At 41.9% G+C, this 10,794-nt stretch overlaps 1 protein-coding gene across 4 annotated transcripts; it reads left to right on the top strand.

Moving 5' to 3' along the window:
- Positions 1-2,846: 2,846 nt before the first annotated feature.
- On the top strand, positions 2,847-10,197 carry tmem128 (transmembrane protein 128). 4 transcript variants are annotated; one of them, XR_013787899.1, is made up of 6 exons: positions 2,847-2,991; positions 7,217-7,358; positions 7,684-7,845; positions 8,446-8,556; positions 8,630-8,705; positions 9,239-10,197. XR_013787899.1 is itself a non-coding variant. In XM_079479358.1 (5 exons), the coding sequence occupies exons 1-4, from the start codon at positions 2,904-2,906 to the stop codon at positions 8,543-8,545; spliced, it is 492 nt and encodes a 163-aa protein (XP_079335484.1). In that variant the 5' UTR covers positions 2,881-2,903; the 3' UTR covers positions 8,546-8,556; positions 8,630-9,184. The 4 variants fall into 4 exon arrangements, 2 of the variants coding, with proteins under 2 accessions (XP_079335484.1, XP_079335485.1); XR_013787900.1 differs by having other exon boundaries at positions 8,446-8,553; positions 9,239-9,850; XM_079479358.1 differs by lacking the exon at positions 9,239-10,197 and having other exon boundaries at positions 2,881-2,991; positions 8,630-9,184.
- The last annotated feature ends 597 nt before the right edge of the window (positions 10,198-10,794 follow it).

Genomic DNA, 10,794 nt, shown 5'->3' with positions numbered 1-10,794 from the left:
CTGTGCTTAGATGTAATCATATCAGCCCAACGGCTCACGTTTGCTGGAGTTAAACTCTCGACTTCAATTACACCATTTTTTTCTGTTAGCAAGTTTTTTGTGAATGCAATAGTTCATCCTGAAATAAGAAGGTTGAAGTGAAAAGATTGTGAAACTGGATTGTACGTGTGACAGCTGTACGTCAAACTGTCTGGTGATTGGTGTCATGTAAAGACCTGAAGTTATTCCCAATCATCCAGATTGTGGGAAATGTAGAAACTTGATCTTCAAACCCCAGACACACCGCAGCAGTCAAAAACTGAAGGTGTGTGTGTGCGTGCACGAGTGAGTGTGTGAAAGAGAGTGTGTGTGTTTTCATGTGTGAGAGAGAGAGAGAGTGTGTGTGCGTGTGTGTGTGTGTGTGTGTGCGTGCACGAGTGAGTGTGTGTGTGAAAGAGAGTGTGTGTGTTTTCATGTGTGAGAGAGAGAGAGAGTGTGTGTGTGTGCGTCTGTGTGTGTGTGTGTGCGTGCACGAGTGAGTGTGTGTTTTCATGTGTGAGAGAGAGAGAGAGAGAGAGAGTGTGTGTGTGTGCGTCTGTGTGTGTGTGTGTGCGTGCACGAGTGAGTGTGTGTTTTCATGTGTGAGAGAGAGAGAGAGAGTGTGTGTGTGTGTGTGTAAAGGAGAGAGAGAGTGTGTTTTCATGAGAGTGTGTGTGTGTGTGTGTGTGTGTAAAGGAGAGAGAGAGTGTGTTTTCATGAGTGTGTGTGTGCGTGCGTGCACGGGTGAGTGTGTGTGTGTGTGTGTGTTATGGAGAGAGTGTGTGTGTGTGTGCGTGCGTGCACGAGTGAGTGTGTGTTTTCATGTGTGAGAGAGAGAGAGAGAGAGAGTGTGTGTGTGTGTAAAGGAGAGAGAGAGTGTGTGTGTGCACGAGTGAGTGTGTGTGAAAGAGAGAGTGTGTGTGTGTGTGAAGGAGAGAGAGAGTGTGTTTTCATGAGAGTGTGTGTGTGCACGAGTGAGTGTGTGTGAAAGAGAGAGTGTGTGTGTGTGTGAAGGAGAGAGAGAGTGTGTTTTCATGAGAGTGTGTGTGTGCACGAGTGAGTGTGTGTGAAAGAGAGAGTGTGTGTTTTCATGTGAGAGAGAGAGAGAGAGTGTGTGTGTGTAAGGTGTGTGTGTTTGATAAATTCAGCTCTCTCTCCTCACAGAACACTATTGTTCTCCTCACGGTTGCCTCAAAGGCCTCTGGGAAACAGGAGAAGACGCGCAGGTTTACTGCAGCAGCAGGAAATGATGTTATTGTCTGTTTGTGTGAGAATCAAATGCACTCTGTTGATTCTCAGAATCACACACATATTCTTTCTGTAGGAAGTTTGAATGAGTCACATTATGATACATGACGGTCTTTTGAACACGATACTCTGGTGAAGTCACGGCAGGTACAATCAGGTTCTGTTTAGAATCAAAGCGTTTAATATCTCCATAGGTTTGATGTGATGCTTGAATAATGGAAGTATTCTCTGGCAGTCCATGATTAAAACAAAGGAAAGATTCCCCTGTGCAAGCAGTGAAACTGATCTTCTGAGGTTCAGGAACGAAGAGTCGTTGAGTTTTCAGTTCTGTTGAGATCTGTTAAAAGTGTGTTATTCTGACTCCAGTACAACGTAACGAGATCACAGAGACAGAATACACAAGCTCTCTACGTCTAAACAGAGATTAAACTCAAGTTATCCAATCAGAAACTTCCATCTCTAAAAACACAATAAACATCATTTTGACGTTGTCATTGTTAATGTGATGGTGATTTGAGATGAAATATTTGATCATCGATCAGGTGACTTATTTTTCTTAACTGCTTTAACATGCTTATTTACAGGTGTTCACCTCAGTTGGACAAATGTGTCCATGAAATGCGTAAATGTTCATTACATGCATTATTGTGTCTAGTAAAGACTGCAAGCAGTGACACAAAAACAGATCATTTACCTAAGACAAACTATACAATATCTCTGTGGACCAAACACAGAATCAAGCATTTCAGATACATGTCCAATAGAGATTGATACTTCATTCACTTGTTTGTGCCGATAACATCTGAGAGAAGATTTGATAAAGATCCAAGGTCTGGATGTTGTCTTTAATGCCTCTTAATGTTCAGATAAAACATGTATTTAATGTGATGCGTCATCTCTGTGTGTGTGTGTGTGTGGATGAGTTTTGTTTCGGGTCTTGTCTGATTCCAGCTGGCAGGTAACTCAAGCCGGGGCAGGTTCAGAGAGACCAGGGCTGTTGGCAGGATACAGTATTCCACACCTGTGCAGCTGACCTCCTGAACCCGCTTACAGGTGATGCTCAGCTGCTCACGGACCTGCTGACCTCCATTTGACCAAACATTCATTACTGCCAATCAACTCCTGTTTCTACAGGGTCAACATACACAGGGACATTAACATTTGTATATACTTATATGCATGATTAAAATCTATATTATATTTAGATATATTTTCACATTTATAATCTAAAAATATGTCAGATAAATAATGCATCATATGCTACAGTGATCTTGTTGTAAGTAATGCATAAATAAATTGTAATATCTAAATACAATTGATTTAAAATGAAACATATATTTATAATATATATACAGAATAATATCATACGATAAAAGCTATATAAATAAATGGCTTTACTTTCGGAATGTCATTAACTGGAAGTGACGCGCTCCGTGCGGAAGCTTTTTAAAAACATTATTGAGACGATTTCAAACAATAACCAAAAGTGCACAACATGAACGAGGTGAAGAAAGGACGTAAACAAACAGGTAAATAAAAAGATGTCTTTCGTTAAATATAACTGCATAGTTTGAAGGCGGGGCGCTTGATTTGACATCTCATCCGATTCTCCGCCCCTTTAGCGTGACGTAAGCATCATGGCGGAGTTCGGTGAGTTTGTGAATCTGCGGCGGCGATTTAACATCATACAAGAACAACAACAACAACAACAAGAGGATGAGCAGAGTGAGAAACACACACAAATATACACAAAACAACAACACGTCGTTCTGATGATCGCTGTCGTCTCATCCGTCAGCAGCTGTTTGTGTTCATGTTGTGATAAACATCTCTGCCACAGCTAAATATATATAAAACAAGTGTAGTAACAAAAGGTTTAAACAATACATGACAATACTGTGGATTAATGAAGAAAAACTAACGTTACAGTACTTATCACAACAGAAACACTGTTTTCATAATGATCTTATGATTTTCATATGAGTGATGTGATGTTGTGTTTCAGGTGTGATGTTGTGTTTCAGGTGTGATGTTGTGTTTCAGGTGTGATGTTGTGTTTCAGGTGTGATGTTGTGATGTTGTGTTTCAGGTGTGATGTTGTGATGTTGTGTTTCAGGTGTGATGTTGTGTTTCAGGTGTGATGGTGTGATGTTGTGTTTCAGGTGTGATGTTGTGTTTCAGGTGTGATGTTGTGTTTCAGGTGTGATGTTGTGATGTTGTGTTTCAGGTGTGATGTTGTGTTTCAGGTGTGATGTTGTGATGTTGTGTTTCAGGTGTGATGTTGTGTTTCAGGTGTGATGGTGTGATGTTGTGTTTCAGGTGTGATGTTGTGTTTCAGGTGTGATGTTGTGTTTCAGGTGTGATGTTGTGTTTCAGGTGTGATGGTGTGATGTTGTGTTTCAGGTGTGATGTTGTGTTTCAGGTGTGATGGTGTGATGTTGTGTTTCAGGTGTGATGTTGTGATGTTGTGTTTCAGGTGTGATGTTGTGTTTCAGGTGTGATGGTGTGATGTTGTGTTTCAGGTGTGATGTTGTGTTTCAGGTGTGATGTTGTGTTTCAGGTGTGATGTTGTGTTTCAGGTGTGATGTTGTGTTTCAGGTGTGATGTTGTGATGTTGTGTTTCAGGTGTGATGTTGTGTTTCAGGTGTGATGTTGTGTTTCAGGTGTGATGTTGTGTTTCAGGTGTGATGTTGTGTTTCAGGTGTGATGTTGTGTTTCAGGTGTGATGGTGTGATGTTGTGTTTCAGGTGTGATGTTGTGTTTCAGGTGTGATGTTGTGATGTTGTGTTTCAGGTGTGATGTTGGGATGTTGTGTTTCAGGTGTGATGTTGTGATGTTGTGTTTCAGGTGTGATGTTTTGTTTCAGGTGTGATGTTGTGTTTCAGGTGTGATCGTGTGATGTTGTGTTTCAGGTGTGATGGTGTGATGTTGTGTTTCAGGTGTGATGTTGTGATGTTGTGTTTCAGGTGTGATGTTGTGTTTCAGGTGTGATGGTGTGATGTTGTGTTTCAGGTGTGATGGTGTGATGTTGTGTTTCAGGTGTGATGTTGTGTTTCAGGTGTGATGTTGTGTTTCAGGTGTGATGGTGTGATGTTGTGTTTCAGGTGTGATGTTGTGATGTTGTGTTTCAGGTGTGATGTTGTGTTTCAGGTGTGATGTTGTGATGTTGTGTTTCAGGTGTGATGTTGTGTTTCAGGTGTGATGTTGTGATGTTGTGTTTCAGGTGTGATGTTGTGTTTCAGGTGTGATGTTGTGTTTCAGGTGTGATGTTGTGTTTCAGGTGTGATGTTGTGATGTTGTGTTTCAGGTGTGATGTTGTGATGTTGTGTTTCAGGTGTGATGTTGTGTTTCAGGTGTGATGGTGTGATGTTGTGTTTCAGGTGTGATGTTGTGATGTTGTGTTTCAGGTGTGATGTTGTGATGTTGTGTTTCAGGTGTGATGGTGTGATGTTGTGTTTCAGGTGTGATGTTGTGATGTTGTGTTTCAGGTGTGATGTTGTGTTTCAGGTGTGATGGTGTGATGTTGTGTTTCAGGTGTGATGTTGTGATGTTGTGTTTCAGGTGTGATGTTGTGTTTCAGGTGTGATGGTGTGATGTTGTGTTTCAGGTGTGATGTTGTGTTTCAGGTGTGATGTTGTGTTTCAGGTGTGATGTTGTGATGTTGTGTTTCAGGTGTGATGTTGTGTTTCAGGTGTGATGTTGTGATGTTGTGTTTCAGGTGTGATGTTGTGTTTCAGGTGTGATGTTGTGATGTTGTGTTTCAGGTGTGATGTTGTGTTTCAGGTGTGATGTTGTGTTTCAGGTGTGATGTTGTGTTTCAGGTGTGATGTTGTGATGTTGTGTTTCAGGTGTGATGGTGTGATGTTGTGTTTCAGGTGTGATGTTGTGATGTTGTGTTTCAGGTGTGATGTTGTGTTTCAGGTGTGATGGTGTGATGTTGTGTTTCAGGTGTGATGTTGTGATGTTGTGTTTCAGGTGTGATGTTGTGTTTCAGGTGTGATGGTGTGATGTTGTGTTTCAGGTGTGATGTTGTGTTTCAGGTGTGATGTTGTGTTTCAGGTGTGATGTTGTGTTTCAGGTGTGATGTTGTGATGTTGTGTTTCAGGTGTGATGTTGTGTTTCAGGTGTGATGTTGTGATGTTGTGTTTCAGGTGTGATGTTGTGTTTCAGGTGTGATGTTGTGATGTTGTGTTTCAGGTGTGATGTTGTGTTTCAGGTGTGATGTTGTGTTTCAGGTGTGATGTTGTGATGTTGTGTTTCAGGTGTGATGTTGTGATGTTGTGTTTCAGGTGTGATGTTGTGTTTCAGGTGTGATGGTGTGATGTTGTGTTTCAGGTGTGATGTTGTGATGTTGTGTTTCAGGTGTGATGTTGTGATGTTGTGTTTCAGGTGTGATGGTGTGATGTTGTGTTTCAGGTGTGATGTTGTGTTTCAGGTGTGATGGTGTGATGTTGTGTTTCAGGTGTGATGTTGTGTTTCAGGTGTGATGTTGTGTTTCAGGTGTGATGTTGTGATGTTGTGTTTCAGGTGTGATGGTGTGATGTTGTGTTTCAGGTGTGATGTTGTGATGTTGTGTTTCAGGTGTGATGTTGTGTTTCAGGTGTGATGTTGTGATGTTGTGTTTCAGGTGTGATGTTGTGTTTCAGGTGTGATGTTGTGATGTTGTGTTTCAGGTGTGATGTTGTGTTTCAGGTGTGATGTTGTGTTTCAGGTGTGATGTTGTGTTTCAGGTGTGATGTTGTGATGTTGTGTTTCAGGTGTGATGTTGTGATGTTGTGTTTCAGGTGTGATGTTGTGTTTCAGGTGTGATGGTGTGATGTTGTGTTTCAGGTGTGATGTTGTGATGTTGTGTTTCAGGTGTGATGTTGTGTTTCAGGTGTGATGTTGTGATGTTGTGTTTCAGGTGTGATGGTGTGATGTTGTGTTTCAGGTGTGATGTTGTGATGTTGTGTTTCAGGTGTGATGTTGTGTTTCAGGTGTGATGGTGTGATGTTGTGTTTCAGGTGTGATGTTGTGATGTTGTGTTTCAGGTGTGATGTTGTGTTTCAGGTGTGATGGTGTGATGTTGTGTTTCAGGTGTGATGTTGTGTTTCAGGTGTGATGTTGTGTTTCAGGTGTGATGTTGTGATGTTGTGTTTCAGGTGTGATGTTGTGTTTCAGGTGTGATGTTGTGTTTCAGGTGTGATGTTGTGATGTTGTGTTTCAGGTGTGATGTTGTGTTTCAGGTGTGATGTTGTGTTTCAGGTGTGATGTTGTGATGTTGTGTTTCAGGTGTGATGTTGTGATGTTGTGTTTCAGGTGTGATGTTGTGTTTCAGGTGTGATGGTGTGATGTTGTGTTTCAGGTGTGATGTTGTGATGTTGTGTTTCAGGTGTGATGTTGTGTTTCAGGTGTGATGGTGTGATGTTGTGTTTCAGGTGTGATGTTGTGTTTCAGGTGTGATGGTGTGATGTTGTGTTTCAGGTGTGATGTTGTGTTTCAGGTGTGATGTTGTGTTTCAGGTGTGATGGTGTGATGTTGTGTTTCAGGTGTGATGTTGTGTTTCAGGTGTGATGTTGTGTTTCAGGTGTGATGTTGTGATGTTGTGTTTCAGGTGTGATGGTGTGATGTTGTGTTTCAGGTGTGATGTTGTGATGTTGTGTTTCAGGTGTGATGGTGTGATGTTGTGTTTCAGGTGTGATGTTGTGATGTTGTGTTTCAGGTGTGATGTTGTGTTTCAGGTGTGATGTTGTGTTTCAGGTGTGATGTTGTGTTTCAGGTGTGATGTTGTGTTTCAGGTGTGATGTTGTGTTTCAGGTGTGATGTTGTGTTTCAGGTGTGATGTTGTGATGTTGTGTTTCAGGTGTGATGTTGTGATGTTGTGTTTCAGGTGTGATGGTGTGATGTTGTGTTTCAGGTGTGATGTTGTGATGTTGTGTTTCAGGTGTGATGTTGTGATGTTGTGTTTCAGGTGTGCGCTCTGAGGAGTCTGTGGATCTGAAGTCTTCGGCTCGTCTCAATCGTCACTCAGTTTTCTGGATTGTGGCTTCCCTCAGTGTCACCTACTATGTGGATTTCTTCAGAGTTGTGCTGAATCACAGTGACATTCACGGGTGATTACAGACACTCATCTTGATACCAGGATTACCTGTTTACTGCACTCAACACATTACTGTAATTGTCAAATCTGATCTCCTGAACACTGCGTGCGTGTTGGTATAAAGTTTGCCCCACTGCAAATCTCATTCCAGCCTCCTGACTCTCCATCACACACTCCACATCTCCATCATACAGCCGTTCCTTTATCCTGGATTACATGACAGATTACAGTGCTCTGGTTACACACTGAGGCCCAAACGCATAAAACTCTCCCGACACTCTCGGGTGTTGTACAGTAGACGGTAAAAGCATGATTTGATATGATGTTTTGTGTTATAGTTGGTGGTTTGCTGTTGGGCTGTTGTTGCTGGCACTTTGTCTGAGTCTGGCGGCATTCTGTATCGTGTATCTCGAGTGGTTTAAAGGCATCAAGAACTATGAGCAGGAATATCCAGCTGTACCAGCGGTCACCACTGCAGCCTTCATCGCTGCGTCCTGCAGGTCACATCAGCACTCGCTTCACAAATGTTTTTGATCATCTGACACTCTCGATTGGCCAGTCGTCGAGGCTTCGGTCTGCACAAGATTAAAGTGACAGTTCCCTCATTTACTCGCCCTCTTGTCGTGCCAAACCTCCGTGAGTTTCTTTCTTCCGCAAAACACAAAAGAAGATATTTCGAAGAAAGAACATAAAACCAATGCAAGCGAATGGAGTCCAGTTAACAACATTTTTCAAAATATCTTTGTTTGTGTTCAGCGGAAGAAAGAAACTCACGCAGGTTTGACACGACAAGAGGGCAAGTGATGATAAAAGACTTTTCATTTTTGGTTGAACTCTCACTTTAATGTGCAGGTGGATCAATCTCATCAAGACACATCCATGTCACATTTAATCCAAAAATGAAAGGACAGTTTTTGCATCCAGACATTTCTAGTGTTAGTCATTTTTATTGTAATATACAAATAAATGTGCGTGACCATTTTGAGTCTATAAAGTGTGTAACATTTGTGTCAAACACACACACAATCATATCATCATCAGACTGTGATGTTTGTGTTCTATTGCTCGGTGATGATTGTAATGTTTTGTGTGTGTTCCAGTTTAAATGTGGCTCTGTGGCCGGTCTGGTCTTTCTTCACTCCCGTCGTTCTCTTCACTCAGTTCATGGGAGTTGTCATGCTGATATCACTGTTGGGCTGAGACACACGGTGGTAATCAAACTCTCTCACATCACATTTTAAAAGAGCTTTTGCACAGATTTGTTATAATTCTGTCTCCGCATAGGATCCCACTGTGTCTGGACGTGTCTCAAGGAGCTGATCTGACCTCTGCCGAAGAAGCGCTCTCATGACCAATGATAGTGTCATGATTCCGCTATCATGTCATGTTTATTCTTGGTCTTGCAGCGGAGTCATGGCATAGCCTTAGGTTTTATGTGAGAAAGCCATGTGCTTTCTCGTGTCTCGTCAGTGTTTCCCGCCCTTTTGTCTCGTTAGCCTTCCCATTAGTGTTTCATTACCTTCACCTGCCCCTTAGTAATTATCCTGTGTTTGTTCCCCTATTTAATGCCCTCTTGTCTATTGTCTTGTGCTCGTTCGTTGTACATGTTTCATGCTCTTTTGCCATGCCATGTCTTGGAGTCTTTGGAAGCTTTATTGATAGTCTAGTCAGTGTCACTGTGAGTAGGAGTGTTCCGTTAGTTTAGGTGTTTGTGTAGTTCTAGTTCTTGTCAAGTCTTTAGTTAGTCCAGTTTATTGTGTACCCCTGTTTTGTCACCCCCTCGTGGGTTTTTGTTTTGTTCCTGTTTCTGTTATCATTAAAATCCTTGTTATCCCCTTCATCTCCGTTTTGCTGCCTGCACGTGGGTTCTCTGTCACAGTTCATAACAGATAGACACAATATACTGACTGACCTCTCACATCAGTGTCTAATAAGAGGCATTTGACTTTTAATGTTAAAGCCATTATGATGCCAGCGCTGGTGAACAGCATGAGGTCATATCAGGTACATGAGGTCTATGGGAGGTTTTCCCTGAGGTCCTGTATAGTTTTTCTAAAGTTTCTTTTCTTCTGTAAACTTCAGGTTGCATTAAATTAATACGTTTTTTACACATTAAGCGAGAAAAGGTGCATGTGTGTAAGAATGTGACGGTGTTTTTGTTGTAATTAAACACATGAATCAGTTTGATGAGAGACAGATTAATCAGCTCTATAAACACACTCTCTCTCTCTCTCTCTCTCTTTCTCACTGCTTTCAAATGGTGACGTAATAATTACTGTATTTTAACGTTTGTGTGGAGCTGTGCAGTGAAGAGATTCACGTTTCCGAGTTGTTTTTGTAAACGTTTTAAACTTAACGACTGAAGACTGAGAAATCCCTGCTGTTTCCAAACCTTTAACATGTTTGTCAGGTGACGCTGAGAATGACATCACAGCTGCGTTTATCTCAAATAAATTGTACCACACAAATTCATTTGCATTACAATGATTAAAAAATGTCCTGATGAGAAACTCGAAATGTTTTCTATCCACAAAACATTCCAGCGATGCCACAGAAGATCCACTTTGGTTTCCCATAGAAGCTTTCAGTCAACGTTCGCTAAAAGAACCATTTCCTTATTATCTTGTTAACATTTCTCCATCACAAAGAAGCTTTTGTGTAACCGAAAGCTTCTGTGGATGTTAAAGGTTGTTTATGTCGACAGAGATCCTCTTAGGAACAGTTTTCAGGTGCGTCTGTAGATCTGCTGTGATGTTTGGTTGTCACTATTTGAACACTGATCATCAGCATCCGTCCTGTTAAACATTAAAGCGTCTGTACATGTGATGAAACTGAAGAACTGATGACATTACCGTCCGCTCGTGATAAGCGCCAGATGATCAGAGCATCTGTGATCAGACTCAATCAAAGCTCTCGATAAACGCATCACATCAGACTTTGCGTTCAGCAGGAGACTCATGAAAGCTCAAACTTGAGTCGGGATGTTTCTGAGGGTTTGTGAGCATGTTAATCCGCCTCAGATCCGTTATAATATAAAGCGCTTTTGTTGGAGCTGCGGATCGGTTTCAGTTAATTGGGGGTCTCAATGATCGCGCGCGCAAAGCGCGTCGCTTCATATACGAGCATTTAAACGAAACGCGTTAATAACGCGTCTGACAGAGCTGCCATCGTGTGCATTTCTCTTTAGGAGCTCGCAGACGTCGTTTCATCACATTATAGAGATGCGCAACAGACCCACGCCGTTATACGAGTCCGCGGCAACAAAGGGAACCTTTCCATAAAGAGCCATTGACCAGTGAAACATGAGCTCGCGAAAACTCACTGGAGCTTCACATGTGGACTGTGGGACGATGAGAAATCGCTAGACTGCCAAAGCCACGCTAAACCAGCAGTGCTGAGGAGGTCTGGTCTGGTCTGGTCTGGATGGATGCACGATGGTGAAGTCTATT

Source organism: Barbatula barbatula (assembly GCF_947034865.1).
Source record: "Barbatula barbatula genome assembly, chromosome: 18".
In the NCBI taxonomy this organism is placed as follows: domain Eukaryota; kingdom Metazoa; phylum Chordata; class Actinopteri; order Cypriniformes; family Nemacheilidae; genus Barbatula; species Barbatula barbatula.
Note: the sequence above shows the minus strand (reverse complement) of the source record. Positions and strands in the feature narration are given on the sequence as shown.

Excerpts from the sequence above, each read along its gene's own strand:
- tmem128 (XM_079479358.1), top strand. The coding sequence starts at position 2,904 with ATGGCGGAGTTCGGTGAGTTTGTGAATCTGCGGCGGCGATTTAACATC. Across the intron at positions 2,992-7,216 it reads ACAACAAGAGGATGAGCAGA|GTGTGCGCTCTGAGGAGTCT; the intron begins GTGAGAAACACA and ends GTTGTGTTTCAG. Across the intron at positions 7,359-7,683 it reads AATCACAGTGACATTCACGG|TTGGTGGTTTGCTGTTGGGC; the intron begins GTGATTACAGAC and ends TTTGTGTTATAG.